At 40.5% G+C, this 20,117-nt stretch overlaps 4 protein-coding genes across 5 annotated transcripts; 2 read left to right on the forward strand and 2 right to left on the reverse strand.

Annotated features, from left to right (window-relative positions):
- Positions 1–520: 520 nt before the first annotated feature.
- Positions 521–3,529, forward strand: LOC306712433 (uncharacterized protein). 2 transcript variants are annotated; one of them, XM_079181716.1, is made up of 3 exons: positions 521–658; positions 1,148–1,222; positions 2,319–3,529. In XM_079181716.1, exons 1-3 carry the CDS (start codon positions 633–635, stop codon positions 2,665–2,667), a joined length of 450 nt encoding a protein of 149 aa, XP_079037842.1. In that variant the 5' UTR covers positions 521–632; the 3' UTR covers positions 2,668–3,529. The 2 variants fall into 2 exon arrangements, with proteins under 2 accessions (XP_079037842.1, XP_079037843.1); XM_079181717.1 differs by having other exon boundaries at positions 548–900.
- A 1,386-nt stretch (positions 3,530–4,915) lies between these two features.
- pdx1 (pancreatic and duodenal homeobox 1) lies at positions 4,916–7,947 on the forward strand (the record flags this gene model as incomplete). Its single annotated transcript, XM_079181965.1, has 2 exons — positions 4,916–5,306; positions 7,562–7,947. The coding sequence occupies 2 exons, from the start codon at positions 4,916–4,918 to the stop codon at positions 7,945–7,947; spliced, it is 777 nt and encodes a 258-aa protein (XP_079038091.1).
- A 583-nt stretch (positions 7,948–8,530) lies between these two features.
- On the reverse strand, positions 8,531–9,778 carry urad (ureidoimidazoline (2-oxo-4-hydroxy-4-carboxy-5-) decarboxylase). The gene is made up of 3 exons (XM_079181413.1): positions 9,718–9,778; positions 9,191–9,413; positions 8,531–9,066 (listed from the first exon to the last, which is right to left on the reverse strand). Exons 1-3 carry the CDS (start codon positions 9,718–9,720, stop codon positions 8,717–8,719), a joined length of 576 nt encoding a protein of 191 aa, XP_079037539.1. The 5' UTR covers positions 9,721–9,778; the 3' UTR covers positions 8,531–8,716.
- An 872-nt stretch (positions 9,779–10,650) lies between these two features.
- Positions 10,651–20,089, reverse strand: LOC306711971 (receptor-type tyrosine-protein kinase FLT3-like). Its single transcript, XM_079181061.1, has 24 exons — positions 20,012–20,089; positions 19,247–19,329; positions 18,334–18,485; positions 18,118–18,242; positions 17,882–17,993; positions 17,608–17,747; positions 17,228–17,394; positions 16,973–17,111; positions 16,668–16,842; positions 16,391–16,491; positions 16,146–16,257; positions 15,843–16,051; positions 15,643–15,755; positions 15,427–15,559; positions 14,943–15,047; positions 14,739–14,849; positions 14,467–14,617; positions 14,175–14,287; positions 13,915–14,036; positions 13,420–13,542; positions 13,211–13,322; positions 13,015–13,114; positions 12,062–12,167; positions 10,651–11,923 (listed from the first exon to the last, which is right to left on the reverse strand). The coding sequence occupies exons 1-24, from the start codon at positions 20,019–20,021 to the stop codon at positions 11,708–11,710; spliced, it is 3,030 nt and encodes a 1,009-aa protein (XP_079037187.1). The 5' UTR covers positions 20,022–20,089; the 3' UTR covers positions 10,651–11,707.
- Positions 20,090–20,117: the final 28 nt, after the last annotated feature.

Below are 20,117 nucleotides of genomic sequence, written 5' to 3' on the forward strand. Positions count from 1 at the left end.
ATAAGAAATGTGACCCTCACTCACCTCTTCTACATTACTGTGATATAAAAGTTTGAGTTTTAATGGATGCAAAAAGTTGTGCAAATTGTATTCTTATTTTTTCCTAAGTAATAGTCACAAGTTTTAGTTCCATAAATTGCTATGTTGATTAATGGTTGCATTGTACTGCCATAAACGGTCAAGAAAGATGTTTGTGTTTAATTTAAGGTTTGAGTATGTTGGTAAAAACACATTATTATTGAAGCACCTCTAATGAATGTTTTTTAAATTGTAATGGCAGTTAATACATCTTCTAGTTATGCTTTGTTCTACAATAATACACCGTTAATAAGTTCAACCTTTTGGTTGCCAATTTGACAAAAATCTCTCTGGCAGGTGAGTCATTAATAGTTGCTTTGAGTTTGTCACATTCTAATGTCATTCTTGTGTCAGTTTTGTAACAAAAAGACGCGAAAGTGACTGTTGGAAACTATGAAGGCATCGGTACAGACAGCTTAAATCACAGGGTCCTTAGTTGAAGGACCTCGCGGAGAAGTAAACAGAAAGAAAGATGTACGCTCGCGTCAATTAACATTCAATCATCGATTTCAGTTGAATTTACTTCTTGACAACGTGCATTTAAATACGAGGCAATGGCAGAGGACAATGAACTGGAGAAGTATGTAACTATTTAACTGTTTATCTTCAGTTAACGTGTCTAACGTTACAGCTGCTTACACTTTTAGCGAGTTTCTGTCAAAGCCGTAACACCCCTCCGTCAGAGGGGAGGGATATTTCTGGTTGACAGCTGTTGTATTTGCTATGTCGTAAGACGAGTGTGTTGTCATTGTAAGGAAACCCTTCCACTAATACAGTCACCATTCACTGCCTGTGCTGTGTGGTTAAAGGTCGGCTAAATGAGTGAGTCTCCTCTGATGATACTTCTGCTGATTCAGCAACTCTGGTCAAAGTAGGACACTGCCGCTGTCCCTCATTCATTCATTCATTAATGATTCAAAGTCTCCTCTCCTCTACTCTGTTTTCTCTCACTTAATTTAATTATTCTCCCCTTGGCTCCCCCTTGAGCTTTTGTGCTATCTTTGTCCTCAACTTCTCCCAATTTCCTCCCCTTCACGTGACCCACGTGTGTCTTTATTTCTCTACGTAGGCGTGCAGTGGAGGAGCTCCTAAAGGAGACTGACAGGGCTCGAGTGAGAGCAGAGACCATGGGCCCTGCAGGATGGTGAGCACTGTGTTTGACACGCCATCCGTATCAGCCGGCACACATCTGTCATTTGTGGACACTTGGCTGCTACTTATCTGCCTAGCTGTACATACACTGGGCCAGTGTTTGTTCCTTGAGTGTGTCGCCTATTTGTGGTGTTTTAAGATTTAGTCTGTGCTCACTTTGTCTTGTGTCCATGCTATACTCTCAGCTAGTTTGTTAGTTTATGTCCTCAAAAGCAAATACTACAATGATAATGATACATACTCAACAATAAGACTCAACAATACTAAGACAAACCTACAAAATAACTCTAGTATGAATAAACCTAGTACAAAAGATAGCTCCACGTAATTATATCATTATATCTTTTAGGAAAACAGAATATTTACTTACCATATTGTTCCAGATCAGTGAACTGGACATGATTATATCGAGTTTACTCATGTTTTGTCAAAATTATATTTTGTGTAATTATTGCTGACCCCCCCCAAAATGACGTTATTTAAAAATGTCAAACCAAATTGAATGGATAGTTAATAGTTAGGTTAGGTTTATTCAGGAAGTCTTCTCGAGATCAATATATTGTCTTAAAAACGAATTACATACATACAACATCAACACAAGACAATTCAGTCACACAAATCAATCATCACACACACACACACACACACACGCATATATTAAAACTGTCGCAAATATATTCTAGCAATATAAAGTAGAACTTTAAGGTCCCCCAGAGGATTGAGGGTCTCTAACTTTACTTTGTGTTTGCAGTTCATTCCAATGATTTAGTGTATAGTACTGGAGACCAGCCTCATTCCACTCCGGGTTGCTAAACCCCCAAAATTCCCAGAAATAAATCACGAGAACATGAACTCAATGTCCTGAGTTGTAGCTACAGCCCAGCTTATGAAGAACGTTTAAATGTTTTGTAATCTGGTGTCATGGTTATTAGCTTTGAACTAAGGATGTTACATATCTGGGTATCTTACTCAGCATGGCCTTTTTAAATGAAAAGACATAATGCCTTCTAGCAGCCAGTGATGACGTTCCAAAGGTCTCAGAGATAAGTGTCCGAGTTTAAAAGTGTGTCTGTTCACTCCCCTGTCAGGTTGAAGTGTCCCCTGCGGAGCACCAACAAGCGCTTCCTCCTCAACACCCTGCGCTCCACCGGCCTGCAGCAGCGCACCTCTGAGTCCAGAGACGGACACTCCGCCACGAGAGGGCGCCTGAGGAGCGACTCCCCGGACAGAAGCCGCAACCGCAGCAGAACGCCTCCCAGAGATCACAGAAGTAAAGGGGGCCACGCAGACCATAAACACCATCACAGGGACAGCTGCAATAACAAAGATAAGAAGCCGGATAGAGACAAAGAGAGGAGTTACAGACACAAAGACAACAGAGACAGGAGACATGGAAGGGATGGCCAGAACAGAGACAAAGACAGACTTCATGAATAAAGACTTCTGTCCGGCGGAGGAACACTGATTTTACTGAGGCCACTCCCTGTTCAGGCCGCACAGAAGTGGACACTCCTGAAACTGCTCACTGACCAGCTAACACACTTCACAGAACTGCCAGCTGACTGATAGAACTGTCCTGCGCACCTGTCTGAGACGACGTTTGAAGTTTTTATTCCTGATGGTAGATGATGTTCATACTAGTTCAGCCAGTAAGATTAAGCTTTTTTTTCTGATTTTCCACTTAAATTACACTGAATAAACTACCAAGTGGCCGTTATAGCCCACGTAATCGGGGTGATTTTTCACAAAAGTTTTTAAAGCCATTATTGTCGTTCCTTCCCCTCACACATGACTCATGGTCTGTTGTAATTCTGTTTCACAGTGAAGGAGGTTTGATTTCAATGATATGGTCATTACCATTCTTCTGTCATCACTCACCCGTCATAATGTTTACATAAGCCATGCTGCTGTCGCCACTGGGTAAGCACATTTTATCGCGTGTCTAACTTTTTGGACATGTATATAGGCCTACCAGCTATCACAAACTGATTTGTTTGTCAAAGGAGAAAAAAGAAAAACCTGACACTCCTTACATATGTCCTAGTGTACAACTGATCTCCAGTAATGGATTAATAGCAATAAGGCTGTAATAACAATAACGTACACTAATAATCCAGTGATTAAACTCACATGCATATTCCCACGTGTTTTAGTGGGGTCACCAGGGTTTCAGGACAACAGATGGAAATGTGCTCAAGCGTTGAAAGTGTTGCTTTTTATGTCTTTCTCATCCATTTGGCCGGTCTCCATGTGTGTAAGCATACACTCTTTTATTGTTCCACACCCCCAGCGTTTTATAAATTGGGCAACTGTCACTGTCTGTGGTCATGATTACCGCTCGATCTATTATATACTAAACTTAAAATGCATTACTCCTCGCTTAAGCCATTATGCCAGATTCTGTGTCTGGGAAGTCTGCTAAATGCATTTAACGCCCCTCATGCTCCATAAATCACATTGTCCATCTCCACTGTTGTGGAGCGTGCCTTGGGTTAACTGTTTCCTTCCTCTTTAAAAGAATGATCAAATATAAACACCATTAAGCCATAGTGCAGGGGGTGATTTCTATAGAATTGGTTTACTTGAACTTTATTGCATCGCTGAGTGCCCCATTAAGATACTGTGGAAAGTGCCATAATTGCTTTTGAAGAACTCAGTGCAAATAAGACTATTGATACACACTATCAGGGTAAAAGTGGTCCTGCAGGCCTACAATTTACATGAAAAAAAATAGCTAAATCACTCCGATCATGTGGCAAAGGCTCCAAATGTTACATAAACGCGCAAGTGATCTTGTAGATTCTTTTGAGACGCGCTTCACGCGCACGCCGGTTAATTGAGTTCTGTTGCTCACTCCAACCTTAATTGGTTTACCACGAGAGCCGTTGTTTAATGGGGCGAACGCACACCTGCTGAAGGCTAATGGCCAGCAAACATGGTGAGAGTGCAGCGACCTTCAGCGGCTCCGTGTTTGTCTTCGCCGGGGGCTCTTCGTGCGGGGACCGTGGGCCCACTTTCGCTAAATTGTGTTAAATGACGCATTTACAGAAGTGTAATGGGTACATTTTAAAAGTCGGAGAAGTGTAGACATGAACCAAAAAAAAAGGTTGTGGAAACAGACTTTGGTGTTCATCCGAGTTACCAAGACAACCGTCTCTCCCCGCAGGTCTCTTATCTTGCAGGTCAACCAATGTTTGCGACCATACATATCGATTTATCAGCCCAAAGAGTGCAGACGAGAGATATATCCATATACATGTGTCGATGACATATTGTGTAAGGACAAGCTACAAGAGAAACAGGGTTCTTCCTGCGCGCTAGACCATTAAGAACTTTAGCAGTTTTCTGGAGGCAGGGTCTCAAGAGATTCACCTGTTCACTGTTTGGTGCTGCTGTGGGGGCAAACACAGGTGGGTGCCAGGTAAACCTCGCGGTATTTACAGAGTAGCATTGATTTACGCGCTGTTCAATTTACCGAACAATCCCACAAGCTGCAGAATAACCTGGAAACTGAGGGCGACGGGTCTGCAAACAGTGAAACCAATGGCTTTGGCTCTGGAGAGTCACATGGTGGCAGAGTGACACACCTGTGCGGAGCCGTGCGGGCCTCGCAGTTTGCGCCAGAGACAGGTAGAGCAGTAGGCTATAGGTCTACGCCGAGGAAGGGCGCATGCAGGTACGGTACATGTGCGGGTCCTCGGAAGCCATGAATCGGGAAGAACATTATTATCCTTCTCAGGTTTTTAAAGACTCCTGTGCCTACCAGAGATCACAGCTGGAAGACTACAGCCACAGCCCGCCGCCCTGCCTCTACATGAGCAGGCAGGTGCACTCCGTCTACACACCGCCGTCCATGGGAGCCCTGGAGCAGGCCAGCCTTCCCGACATTGCCCCCTCTTATAGTCTACCGGATCCAGGACTGCCTCAGCTCCACCACCCCCAGGGGCTCCAGCAGCAGCCTCTCCCGCCGGCTGCAGGCTATGGAGACACGGGGGAGCAGGGCAGATATCACCTCCCTTTCCCCTGGATGAAAACCACAAAATCTCACTCACACACCTGGAAGGGACAGTGGTCAGGTAAATCTTCCAACCCGCTACACATCTGTACATGTCATGTGTTTGAGATCATAATTACAAAGACTATCACTGAGTGGAGAGCTGATTATGCTTGATTTGGTATAACTCTATAATCACTTCTCAGCTTACTTCAATTTCCAGAAAGGCTTCAGTTGTGTTTACAACGTTACTCTGTAGTCATAGCACTAACGAGTGAGTTTCATCTGACTCGTTCTGAGGGCCTATGACATCATGCTCACAACAATATGATCTTGGGTGTTTCAGTTTACCTTGTCAGTCATTTTGTAAAAGGCCCGGAAGGTCAGCGCTGGCTTTTATCAGGTCTTATCGTCACAAAAATGTGGGTTTTGCCTACACAAAACATATTCATAAATCGCCCAATCTTAAACCATCAATAGGCTGTAGGCTACACTGTATAGAGTATAATAGGCTGGTAAAACACCCACATCTACCGCAATAGGTTTTGATTGATGTTGGCGTGCTAACATGAACAAATGTAGATTTTATATTAGTGTTTATTAGATTACTTTAGTCTTTTATTGGGAGGCATTTTGGTTATCAAATTGGCTTTAATTATAGGCCTAACAAATTGAAGTTTGTTTTTAGTGAGCGTGAAAAATGTGAACGTAATAAACCACAAAGTTTCTTCAGCTAAAAAATGATCTATGAAGTTCTCATGACTTTTCTCATATCAGAGAAAAGTTTCAGACCATTGAACTAACTTTTATTCTGCGTCACTAATTTAATGTAAGACATTTGTATAATTGATTATACACCTCGTAGACAAAGTCCTCTTTTGGTTTATTTTACGCATAGTTTTTTGATTGTTAATTAGAGTGTACTGATGATATATCAATGACTCTATAGGTCATTTTTTAAATAGCATAATTCCAGTAAATTTAAGTTTTTAAACGGACAAAACTACATTATGAAGGGTTTATTTTTATTTTTTACAAGTAACATAATGGACGCCAGAGGGTCTATGCATGCCATGATTAATACACATTTATACCTTTAATTGCATGTATTACAAATGTGTTCAATTAAAACTTGAAATGACCTAACCTAAACTATACCTATGGTATCTAACTGATCGTGAATAGTTTAAATTTAACTTTCAATTTTAATCAACACAAAAAGACTTTTCTGGAGGAGAAATATATTTTTCCATTGACTCTATACAATATGAGTATGAGTGAATCCCTTATTGATTTTTGTACAGGTAAAATAAATAAATAAAGGGCACCATTAACGCAACTGATGTGTAACTAAAGACTAACTGCAAAATGTAGGCTCAATTTAATTACTCATACTTTTGAATTTAGTTTTGTAGAATAAATCTTTTTCTTTGATTTTGCATGTGGTGACATCTTGAGGCCATCGGTATGATAGGTAATCCCTTAACTGAGTCTATTCACTAATCATCAGGTTGAGGATCCCGAGGAGGGGATCAGGACATCCTGAAAATAAGGAGTAATCTGGTGGCTTTATAGCCTGTAAAAAGTTACTTGTTTCACTATTTTGTTTTCCAAAAAATACTGCAGCAATTCAGCCATAAAATAATAGTGTGAAAGCTGGGAAATATATATTTTTGGTCCATATGGGGAAACTACAATCTACACACAACCGACCTTAACCCAAATCGTAATACCACTAAGTCTTGCTTTAGCTTTTCTGCTTATCAGCTGTTGCTTCCACATTTTAACTGGGACTAAAGAAATCTTATCTTTGGGAAAATCTCAAGTAATTGTGAATTCCTTGTAACATTACAAGAGAGTAAATATTTATTTTACTATCAGAAGACAAATGCATGTGGTTTCTGCAGGTGCCTGCTGGAGAGGTCAACATCTAACCCATGCACTTCTAATAAGCCCAATTGTCATTTGCAATAAAACATAATATTCTCCCTTTATGATCATTAATAATTTAAAATGTACAATGACAGTGCGATGGTTCAACCAGACTGGCTTTCGAAAAGTCAGAAAGAGACCAAGCGTGAGCAAAAGTTAAGACTATAGGAATCATTGGTCAAATAAACTGGAAGCTTAGCGTCAACATGTGTGCAGATTTAAAGAGATACCGGTTTCAGTATCATGTGCAAAATAAGATATTCTTAAAATATCAAGTTAGAAATAGGAAGAGTTAGTTAAGAGTTAGCACTATTGGAATTGGATCAGGGAACGTCTACGGACTGACATATCACAGTTTAAAACCCATTCAATCTAACTGGTGAGTACATCGCTGTTTGTGTCCAGGACCATACGTGATGGCGGAATCCGAGGAAAACAAACGCACGAGGACAGCCTACACGCGCGCCCAGCTGCTGGAGCTGGAGAAGGAGTTCCTGTTCAACCGCTACATCTCGAGGCCGCGCCGCGTGGAGCTGGCGCTGACCCTGAGCCTCACCGAGCGCCACATCAAGATCTGGTTCCAGAACCGGCGCATGAAGTGGAAGAAGGAGGAAGACCGAAGGAAGGTGAGGGGGTCCGACCCGGACCAGGACTCCTCCATCACCTCTGGAGACCAGGGGGAGGCCGCGGGAGGGGTCACTTCTACGAACGGACCTCACACCACTTCACCTCCTGTTTCCCCGCTGCACGGTCACTCCCTCTCCGCACCTGGGACCAGAGAGACGGCATAAAGCCCGCAGGTTCAAACTCTCAATGCAGGAACCTTTTTTTTTTTGAAAACCCAAATAGAAAGAGACGTAAATCCACATTTTAAGGCAGACCCATTTGAGTGGAATCTTATAAGATTCATGTTTAGGTCAGGAAAGGAGAGTGCAACCAATAGTCTCTCTTATAGCTATTTACATACATTTTCCAGGGACCCCCTTGAACCTTCTCAAGGACCACCTTTGCCCTCTTATTGGATACCACTGTCTGTCTGGACTGAAGGAACATTTCTTCATTCCACTTCATCGTGCATGCTTTGATGTTTTTTGGGGCACCAGATGGCATGCTGAGACAACCTTATCATGCAAGGACCGACTCCCCCCCCCCCCCCCCCCCCCCCCCCCCCCCCTTTAGAAGCAGCGACATGGTTTCAGTTGCACAAACTGAAGCATGGTCTGATCATGTTGTACAGTGAGTGCATTGTTTTTCACCTCAGACATGTGAGTAGTATACAATCAAGTTTATGGATGTATTTATGCGTAATAGGACTGAATTTGCTATGTTATCAATGTCAACTTGTACATAGGATATATCGTGTAAATTGTTAAATTAGAATCAATGGTACACATATTTTATTGTTTGAAGAATTCACTGTACAGTATGACTTATGAATAACAAATGTTTGGAATAAAGCAAATATCACACAGCCTATAGCCTGGGAACAATGGCAGTCTTTACATCCGGGTGGTTAAACTGGCACAGGATAAATCAAATATAAACTCCAGTAGTTACGGTTCATAACTTGTTTGGAGCGTCAATGAGCACGAGAGCTTGAAGACGCAGGCGACATATCTTCCGCACCTCCTCGATTCCGCGCGCCCTCTCCACCGCGCTCTCGTTCTGACAGCGCTCGGACAGTTGCCGTAAAATGTTCGCCTTGTCGTTCATCCGGGCACAGATGACAAATGGGAACCCGAAACGCTCTTTGTACTCCAGGTTGAGCTGGGCCATGCGCGAGGCATCTGCAGAGTTCAACGCATCCATCCCGGCTCCTGCCTGCTCCTCGCGCGATTCCCGAGTCAATGTTCCACTCTGGAGGTCCCTGCCCGCGAGGTCAGGGTGGCACCTGAGGATTCCCTCTTTTCCTGGATACGAACGAATACAATGCCTTAATGACGTCTTATCAGTGCCATTGCCCGGGGAGTAAATCACATGTCAGGGCCAAACTGCAAATCACAAAGACAAAACTTAACTACATTTAGTTATCACCTGATTCTGGGAGAGCATCGATGAATTCACTGATTGCAGCCTCCAACGCAGTAAAGTTCAAAAAGGGACGCCCGGACCACACAGCAGCTGTTATGATGGGACATTTCTCCACCACATTGCCCAAAAGATTCACAAAATCCTCGTAAGGAAGAGCATTTACTGTGGCGATGTCCATGTTCATGCGCACGGGGACTCTATAGCTGCACAGGCAGTCTTTATTGACCTTCGGACAAGACAACAAGGGTTAATGCACTTCTGGACACACAGGACACACACAGGACAAGCCCCCTATACGCCAGTGGTTCATATTTTCCTCGTCAGATCAAGTGACAATCATTTGATGTTGATTGCTTTTCTGGGATTTTTCTGTTCTCACTCCTTTTACGTTTAAAACAAAGTTAAATAAGGCTCGACTTCCTGCTAACCTGCCAACATTAGAAGCAACTTCATTTTACAGGGGAAACAAATGTGTCCATACTAAGTGACCTACTTAATTACCGTGTGGGATTATTCATAAATATTCTCACCATTTGCAACAGCAGCCTTTCAGGTAAACAGCGCGTTTAAGTGCACTTCCTGTATTTCCCCAACGCCTCATGACAAGACTCGAAAGAAACCTGTTTTACCTTGTAGCTTTTGTGTTGAGGACCAAACTTTCTTCTTCTGAAGAAGAAACCATGTAGATACAAAGCCCCTATTCTGAAGGAAAAATAAACTAACCGAGATTGAGTTAACATTCCTAAATAACATGTATGGGATATCGTCCAAAGATAAAGAACATTATTTTGGGGTTATTGGTAGATTGAACATGGCGAGAAATAGTAGTATATTTGCCCTTCTTTAGTAAATGACGATTCACTATACCATTGTCACCCAGTCATCATACGATAAGGACATGTTCTATATAAAATAGTACAGTTGTTCCAAATATAACATCTCCGCAGAGAAAAAGTGTGCTTGTAAATCAGTGCCCACCATAGATGTATAAAGCTTGGTATAAAGAGAAGCCTCTTACTGCCCCGCGAGGCGGTGAAACTACACCCTCTACTGTCCAAAGGGAACGCCTACAGTAGGACTTTTATTTGCAGGGGCAACTAAGCACGTTTGAGTATAAATTCAAGGTACTTGTACATACTCGCTTCTCCACTACATCTCACAGGCTTATGTTGTACTTTTTCCTCCTCTACATGTGTCTGGCAGCTTCAGTTACTTCTAAAAATACAACTTTTCATACCCTTCCTGTCCATCTCCAAATTTAGCGATTTAGATTATTTATTTTCCAATAATAGGCTTACGTGTTCCTTTATATTAAAACAGTTTGCTTTCTTTATATGCTGAATACATTTTAAAAAACACTTTGGATCAGCTGAAAAATGCACCGTCACAAAGCTGAAAACAGGTTTTTTTTCTGAGCTCATGAAAAGTTGCACGAGTTTCACATGACAGATATGCTACAAACAGAAGATGATTTTATAGAATATGATGTAGATCAAACTAGCAGTTTATAAAGGAGTTAAATGAGTACAACCATCAATGCAGTACAATGCAACATACAAATAAATGCAGCAGCAATAATCCAAAAACATCAAATAATAAAACACTGACAAGGACCTTTTTTTTTGCTGATAATACTTACTTATGGCTGTCTGAATTATTCTTCCACCACAGATTTCCTTTATATACTTTATATATTCATTATTTTACCATCTTGTTATATATATGTGAGGTATGATATGAAGATGATTGATTGTATATAAGGCTTAAAATGTAATAATTTCTGTAATTTTTATTTCTTTTGTGAATTCTGAAAAGTTTTTCCTCTTCAGACTTTTGGAAATTCTTAAAATAAAAAAAAATGCGAAAATATTTTTTTTTAACGACAGATCAGATATACAGTATGCAGTTGACCTACATCGTGATCACCATTTTATTTTATTAATGTGTAAAGTACATTTTATTGCAGGGTTAATGCTTAAACTAAAACAAACGAATCGAGATAATAAAGAAATCCACTAAAATATTTCAAAAATATAGCTTGTTTTAAAAAGATATTCAAATATGTACAAACATTTGGTTTGATCTGCAAGTAATAGCTGCTGGTATAATATAAGAGGCCACAACAACATAATTGCCATCACATTTCACTGCATAACAATATATATGATATAGATATGATAAAATCAAAAGTTGATCAGTTGCTACAGCATATAGGCCGAATGTATAAAAAGGTTACAACTCCATATCTTACATCTCTATAGTCCTGAACATATTTAGCATCCTTTTACAAAACTGTTTTTCATTTTAGCTGCACAATAGGAAACCAAAATACTGTATTACATCACTTTTTCATAGTGAGAATATGATTCACTGAAATACCATGTAGTTAAAATCTTGTTACAATACTCTAATATAATATAAAGCAAGCGCATTATACTGCCACTCTTGAGATTATTGCTATGAGAAAAACCTTATATGAAAATATATATATAGAGATACATTGGTTTGAACATTTGATGATCACTCTGTAACAAGTGGCTTCACAAGCTTCTCGTCAGCTGCCACAGTGTCTGTGTCGGACACTTCTGCTTTGCTTTCTTCAGTCGCGTGGGTTTGACAGTAATCATTGGCTGACTGAGTCTTGTTCTCGTTCTGCTTTGTCAAGGCGGAAATGTCCAAAATGGCCGCTGCATTCTGGTAGTCGCTGGATGTCTGGTCGAGCATGTTATGGTAGAGCTGCAAGAGGAAGGATTTAATGCTGCTTTTAGATCAGAGACAATATTAACATGTCTGTACAGCTGTGGAGGTGAACGGGATAAAACTCAAATAGACTTTTTCTCCCCACAATGTGTTGACCTTGCTCTACAGGCCTACCTGCTCCTCTCTGTCTGTCAGCTGATCACACATAAAGGACACCAGTTTGGAGAAAGATGGCCGGTTGCTGGGATCCAGAGCCCAACACTTACACATCATCCCGTACCTGGAGAAGTAAACCGTGGAGATGAAATATTTTGCAGGATTCTCAGTTATCCATAATAACTAGAAGTCAAAGGTCGCTGCACTTCTGTATTTGTTTTGAAAACAGTGGTGGGAGAAGTACTCAGATCCTTTTCTTAAGTGAAAGTACCAATACTACAATGTACAAATACTCCATCACAGGTAAAGATTCTGCATTCATAATCCTACTTGTAGTAAAAGTACAGAAGTGTTATCAGCTAAATTTACTTACAGCAGCAACAGTACTCCTAAATGTGCCATTTCATCGTGTTATAAATATAATATGTTGTTGTATAATTGTTACTTATGTATTAATATGTAAGACAAATTAGTTGGACTGATGCAAGTGGAGCTAGTTTAACTATTTTATACACAGTTGAAACTCTAGAAATACCCCAATCTTGTCAACGCCTGGCTACAACTAGGCCGAAACAAAATTTACTTAAAACAACTTTGTTATTGTAGTTTGATATTTTTTGTATTAAAGTAAGTATTAACTTAAGTTCTTAACTAACTGTAGTTGGAACATAGAAAATAGAAAATAGTAACAGAAACACTAAAGTACAAGTACCTCATAATTGTACTAAAGTACAGCACTTGAGTGAATGTACTAAGTACATTTTTCAACACGGCTGGAAGATGTTGCGTCTCGTTCAAAAACGTATATCAGCATGCATATTTATTATGCTGTCTCATACAGTTTTTACTGCTTCACTTCATTGTGATTATGACTTTATCACGGCACGTTGTACAGGTGTGATTCTGTTAAATCTATGGAAATACGTTTACTAGAGACACATAACGGCTGCATACAGACAGGCGACACCTACACAGACTCGTTGGCGTAGTACGGACAATCCATCTTAAATCCTCTTTCAATCATCGAATAGAACATGTGATCCACCTTCATGCCCGGGTACGGAGTAACACCTGAGAGTTACACAGACAGAGTTGGCATTAATCATTGTTTAGGAATTGATTATATGCTTGTCTTTTAAATGCACCGAGAGTGCTCGCAAAGGCTACCAAGTGAGAAGATTTCCCAGAGCAGAATGCCATAAGCCCAGACGTCACTCTTCATGGTGTAGATCCCCTGAAAGGTGCTCTCTGGTGCCATCCACTTCACTGGCAAACGCACCTGAAAAGCCATGTCACCCACATAATGTGTAAGAATGTATATCAGAAATGGACAGAACATAGCAACCATTGAAAGCTATAAAATAAAAGTATCATACATTTCCTCTCACGACATAGTTGGAGTCGTTGTCGATGTCTCTGGCCAGTCCGAAGTCACCAATTTTCACCCGTCTGCCCTTCGTCACTAACACGTTTCGAGCCGCCAGGTCTCGATGGATACACTGCAGACAGACAGGACCCATCATCAGGGTGCTTACTTCAATCACACCACAATCCACAAAGACCAAACCTGCGACTGTAGTTGACATTGGAACATTTTGGTTATTTGTTGATATATCAATTTACTGGACTGGCATGTGAGTTTTGGAAGCTGACAACAATTTTACACATACGTTTTATAATGTCCATAAAAACCTGAATAAAACCGTCCAGCAGTTGGTGAGTTTAGGGCTGCAATTTACAATCATATTTAATTATCAATTGATATGCGGATGATTTTCTAAAATTAACCCAATGATTTATCAGTCATTATTTGTGTGGGTTGAGAGATGTAAATGTAGAGCGTTTCCACAGTTTGGCCCTTCGTTTCTTACGTTCTTGGAGGAGAGGAACTCCATGCCTTTGGCCACTTGGAAGGCAAAGCTGAGCAGGTCATCAAAGGTCAAGGTTTCCAGGTCCTCTGTCTGATCGTCCAGGTCTTCATGGATCATTGGGTCTGCAGACAAACCGGGATCAGTTTGGATCAACACCACTCAGAGAGATCTGTTACTCTCTGCTTGGGCAACTGAAGGTGGTAATATACGAGTTTATCTGTTTGACAACATGCATGTTCTGATTTCAAGTATTCTTTCACCTTCAAAGCCGTCCATGTCACCAGAGTTGATGGTGAGGAGAGCGATGTCCTCCTGCCCTCTGGTGGTACAGCTGTACATGGGCACGTAGTTGTCCACTGCTGTGTCTAGCTCACTGAGAAAACACAAACGTGACGTGATTGTTATTGTAAAGTTACACTTTCAACACAGTCATTTTACAAATATGCCAGCACTTATATAGAATCTTGTCTGTATGTTTGACCTCCCCTTATTGCTAAACTATTCCCAATATTGCTCTTGCAACCCCTTGTTTCCCGTCGTTCCCACCCAAACCTTTTCCTGGGCTGCAGGTTGTGGTAAAGGCTGCTGAAACGGTCCTTGTTGAACGCGTCGGTCACAGACTTGTGGTAGCGCTCTCTGTTTGTCTTAAGGTAGTTCTGTAGATCTCCATAACAGCAGTACTGGAAAATCAGGTATATGGGTCCTGTAACGGGAAAACAAATCATAAATCACGGCACTAGAATCTAGTGGGATGATGGGATGATACATCTAGTGACTAGATGTATCATCCCATCTGACAAAAGTATTCGCAGTGGTAACTGTACCCGAGTCTGTGCATGCTCCAAGCATGTTAACAATGTTGGCATGGTGACCGATGTGAGTCAGCATCTTCAGCTCTGACATCAGCGCTTCCTTCTCCACCGTCTGGTGTTTCTCTGCGGCGTCAAATATCACATCAGCTACTGAAACGACCTCCATAACATTTTCTTTTGCATTTTGCTCACGGAATAAATAAATGAAACACCGACCTTTAAGCATCTTGACGGCCACCTGCTGTGAGACTCCAGGCTTGTTGATGCCGTAAGCCGTAGCCTGGACCACCATGCCAAATGCCCCAGAGCCCAGTTCTTGACCTGGTGAGGACACAGAAACACAGGAAAGTTTAACTTTATTTCCACATTGTAATGAAACTTGGAATAATAACGTAAAAAAGTCAGAAAGTGGTTGAATGCAACTAAGAAGATTTACTTACTGCACGTAAGTGCAGTTTTGTGGTTATATAACAGTGGTTATAATCATTCACAGTCTGCACAAGTTATTCTATTTTCTTTTAATACTTTAAATAAATTAAGCTGATACTATTTTTGTACTAAGCAGGATCTGAAATGCAGGGGTTTTACTTGTAAATAAGTATTTTCACGTGGTAACATTGGCACTTTTACTTAAGTACTTGGAGTACTTTTTCCACCACTGAAGTCTGTTATCATGTCTGGTGCTCGGTGTGGTTCGTACCCAATTCTAGGTTCTCCCTGGGAAACTCCCATTTCTGGTCGTACCCAAACTCCTTGAAGTTTATGTAGATGTAATCGTTGTCATTGGGTCCAACCATCTGGATAATCTGAAGCTGGGGCTGATACTGGGGTTTCTATTGGAAACACAAAGGGGTTGGCATCATGTCCTCGTGTGTGTTTGTGTGTGTGTGTGTGTGTGTCAATGTGTAAAACATACCTTCTTTTTGACAAAGTACATGAGCACCATGCTAACTATTGCCAAAGCCAGGAGCAGAATGAAACTGCCTACTTTCAGCACCATCAAGCTGCCGTCGTCAGGATTTGCAGAACCTAAAAACAGGGATGACAGATTCTAATGACAGTCATAAAAAACATAAATAAAACGTCATTATTTTGATGTGAAATCAGTCTCGCTACCTTTGGAGGGCTGAGGTGAAGATGCGTAGTTTATTGAGTATTGGATTTGGCACCAGGAGCCAATTGAGTTTGTCAGGCAAAACTTTAAATCATGTCCATCCACTAGATCTCTGCTCAGAAAGCTCTTGATTGTCTTCTCACAGAAGACACCCGAGTCTGTTTGAGAGGCCTCTGGGATCTCCTTCCAGGCAGAGTCTGTTTCACAGATGCTATAAGACAAAGAGTCGGGACTTAAGGAAATCTGAATGAGTGTGTCTGTGCGTATGTGTGTGTGTTTCCATTAAGAGGCTACAATGAGCATACCTGTCATTAGAAGAAAGACACGACAGCCAGGTATAATTTGCTGGCACGAGACTTGCGGTCTCAACGGTGAAGGGTTTATTGACCTCGTTCCTGAATTTGAACTTTGGTGTGTCTGAAACAAAGTCAGTGGACAATAAAGCGTTGCAAAATATAGTTGTAATGCAAGTTTTAAAAGTGATAGAATTGTGCAGAATATACCTAACAAATGTTAAACATTCCAGGCGCACACAATACATCTCTCTTACCCACAACACACACTGATATAGTCTTTGTTTCCTTTTTTCCGCCAGCCTCCAAGTGTAATTTATAATCTCCTGATTTGAGTACATCACATCGCTTCACGGTCCTGAGAAGACAACATTCATATGAAACCCCCCAAAAAGTCTCCAATAACATACCTCATATGATTATAATTTACAAAAGGCTAGTCCACTGACCATCCGCATGTAGAAATGTACATGAGCATTAATAGACAACTATGCAACATTTTGAGGAGTTCAGCTCCACGAACATTGCAACTACCTGTGTTTTGTTACCCAAGGGTCCCTGATGCATTCAGTCATGTTTTTATCAGGAGCTTCCCAGGAACAGTGCTGGAGCACAGGGTGGTAAGAAACATTGGCTTGCAAACAAGAGGGGGATTTGTGAGCTGGTATAATCAGGCTCTTATCCAGCTGGACAGAGAGGAAACCCTCAGCTACGGAGACACAAGAATGAAATCAGTGCATGCACAAATGGTACAAACGGGACTAACCTTTAGAAAGAAGCATTCACTGGTAACAGTTGAAATTACTACACAAACAGAGAGAAAAATGTGTTCCGCTAACCTTGGACATGAATGTCAACAGACTTTGTTTTGTTGTTTTCGCTCCTGCAGGTGTACGTGCCACTGTGGTCCACATTAACTGACTCGATGAACAGGTAGGACATCCGACTATCTTCATGGCTGTCATGTATAATGCAAATCTGGGACAAAAATATATTGTTGTTGTGATTTGAGTGGGAAAGACAAACATAAAGGGAAAGAATTCAAATTTGAATTCAAAGAACAATCGCAGTGATCTCAGCAGGAATTACTGTACCTCGTTCCTGCCTTTAGAAGAGCATATCGGGCCGTCGATTTTTTTGCTGCCCTTCTCCCACACAGGTGGAGGCCTCCCAGACGGTTTTATTCGGCAGCGTAGAAGTAAAGATTGACCAGGGCTCACGATGTCATTAGAAACCTCATCAGTGTCACCAGTGTCCAGGTCTGAAACACACAGGAAGGACTCAAGACAATTACTTTAAAAAAATGTAGTCTAATAATTGTTTGCTATGATTATTAGAGACAGTCCCTAGGCTACTCCGACCTTTTCAGGTGGTTGAAATGAAAACTGACCAATTAGATTCTGTCTGTGACCATTTATTGTGAATAAATCATTTGTAAAATGCATTTAATGATTTATTAGAAATATTGAATTACCGTAGTCATAGAGTTGAGAGCATTCTTGTCCTACAGCGTTGGTAGCACAGCACATCACTCCACTCCCAGAAAACAAACTACTAGAGATACTGCTAATTGCCATTACACTCTTTGCAGGAACAACGGCTCGCTCATTTTTTCTGTTCAAAAGGGGGATTATTCAGAAAATCACACTATTATAAGATGTTTTTTGATAAAGTTAGAGTCAGTAGACTACATTGTTACCAACTAAACATATAAATCATGCATGCATGTGTAGTGGATAACATCTTACCTCAACCATTTAAGTGTGGGCTTTGGGAAGCCCTCAGAGATGCATGTAAAAACAGGGGAACGCCTTTTGTTATCCAATCCGTCGAGTGTCAGCTTTGGTTTTGATGGACGTTCTTGAAAAAAAAGAGTAAATTGTCAACATTTTATCAGCATCAAGCAGTCCAGTGTTTGTTTGCCGTCTTGAGTCATAGCAGTGTTTTAGAGAGGTGATGAGACAGAGAGAGAGCTGTTACTCACTCATTAGCACACGCAGAGACACAGCCAGTGAGGACCTGGTCCCTTCGCTAGTTTCACAGCTCAGCGTAAACTCCCCTGAATCTGTCTCAGAAAGCGGTGGTAGGACCATGGAGTTACTCCCATTTCTGATAAAGTTTAAGAAAACCCCTCAGTTTAAATATATACACATAATACAAAAGGGGAAACACACCTACACACACATAGACATTCACTTACACTGTCAGTATTGGGTCTGCTCCTCTGATCCAGTGGCAAACAGTGAATTCAGAGAAGTGCTCCAGGGAGATGATGAGTTTCTGACCAACGCACACCTCTACGCTGACAGAACCTGATGCATTCTGATGGTCTGCTGGCACAAAACACGCAACCTGAAAGACAAGATTCACCATTTCATGATCCTGCATTAAGTAGCTTTTGATGTGGTTGGGTGATTAAGGTTGCATATGATGCTGACTTTTATACCAGTATAAGACATATAATATTGACTATTTGATATCTGTGTTTTAATTATAAATCATCCACAGGACCAAGTATACCAAGCTAAATGGAATTCCCTGCATGTTAAAAATAATAACTTTAACAAGTTGTCTTGTGTCTGCTTTTAAAGGTGTCATCATTTAAAGGTTATACTAAAATGATGCATAAACGGACACACTTCAAACTGATGAGCAGAATCAAAACCAGTAAATTTGGTCAAGTACGTGCTATTTCCCGCTCTGGTGTTTCACATCCTCTTGGTGCTCTGCAGCTTCGTGTCTAAGTGAATCCAAGACAATCAATTGTTTAATCTGCTATATGGTCGTATGGAAGACACAGGTAATGACATGCATGACAACAATTTATGTGCTGGACTAATGCACTTAAAAAAGCAAACATTATTATCTAATATTATCACATTATATTATATTATCTATAAAACCTGCCGTCTTAATGTACTGTATATGTCACTAGTTTACATTCCCTGTACATTCAGTGGAGTTTACCAATAATTAATAGTTTCCCATAACTCAGTAATGTTTCTGAAATAGACATTAACTCAGAAATACATGTATTATATAATACTATAATATATGTATAATTAATTGGAATTGTTCAGTTAAAACACAGGAAAGATCCCGACGGCTTTTACCTCATGACTGGGCACACAAGCCGGATTCTGCGCTGCGATGCCATCAGAGCACTGAAGCTTGACAGCACACAGAAGAAAGACAACTAGAAACACAGAAAAATTTAATTTAATTTCAAAAGTTGTTGTTTTCTGAATAGCCTGAGGCAATTTAAAGAGAAGTGGATATTTTAAAGAGATGTGAGAAATGCAATCATAAAAACAAGAAACTAATGTTTTCATAAAGGTAAGTCAATTGATAGCTTATGCCGTTTCCGTGGTTTATTATACTGGTTATACAGGATACATTGTGTCGTTAGATATATAATTTCTTTAAAAAAATTTAAATCCGAAAACTCATTCACTCATTAGGTTATTGCAGGTTATACACACATTCTAGATTTTAGATATTTGATATTTCTCAATTCCAACAGAGCAGCATGTTCCCTTTGTATGGTGAACGATAAATAAAGTGTCATCCTCTCTACAAAAGTCACTTTGTATCTAAGGTTCCTCATACTGTTATTGAAGTACAGCTTAATGTCAACATTGAACCGAATGTTTCACAATTTGGTCTTGAGGTAAACTTCTTCTCCAGCGATTTGATTTTCAAAAATGCAATATGAAAGATGTAATCCTACCATCATAATTTAATATATTAAGCTAAAGAGTCAATGTTTATATTTATTTAATTTATAGCCTAAACATCCTTAAATCCTCTTTTTTTATTCACTCTGCCAACACTGCCAATAACTCCAATGAACAGAGACTTGAAGAAGTCTGACTCACCCGCAATCATATTTATCTGCCTCCGCACTGATGCTTTCTTTATGTCAGTGTCACATACTCAAAGTCATTACAGGGTCAGCGACACTTTGATGTAAACAAGATGTGC

The sequence above is a fragment of the Pholis gunnellus genome (assembly GCF_910591455.1).
Source record: "Pholis gunnellus genome assembly, chromosome: 20".
Taxonomy (NCBI): Eukaryota; Metazoa; Chordata; class Actinopteri; order Perciformes; family Pholidae; genus Pholis; species Pholis gunnellus.

What these genes read in the sequence shown, in the direction of transcription:
- LOC306712433 (XM_079181716.1), top strand. Translation starts at nt 633, where the DNA reads ATGGCAGAGGACAATGAACTGGAGAA. An exon ending in GAGGACAATGAACTGGAGAA is followed by an intron (nt 659 to 1,147) that starts GTATGTAACTAT and finishes TTCTCTACGTAG; the next exon opens with GCGTGCAGTGGAGGAGCTCC. An exon ending in ACCATGGGCCCTGCAGGATG is followed by an intron (nt 1,223 to 2,318) that starts GTGAGCACTGTG and finishes CTCCCCTGTCAG; the next exon opens with GTTGAAGTGTCCCCTGCGGA.
- urad (XM_079181413.1), bottom strand. An exon ending in CGATGCTCTCCCAGAATCAG is followed by an intron (nt 9,067 to 9,190) that starts GTGATAACTAAA and finishes GTTCGTATCCAG; the next exon opens with GAAAAGAGGGAATCCTCAGG.
- LOC306711971 (XM_079181061.1), bottom strand. An exon ending in GTCTCTGCGTGTGCTAATGA is followed by an intron (nt 17,994 to 18,117) that starts GTGAGTAACAGC and finishes TTTTTTTTCAAG; the next exon opens with AACGTCCATCAAAACCAAAG. An exon ending in TTCACCTCAGCCCTCCAAAG is followed by an intron (nt 15,756 to 15,842) that starts GTAGCGAGACTG and finishes CCCTGTTTTTAG; the next exon opens with GTTCTGCAAATCCTGACGAC.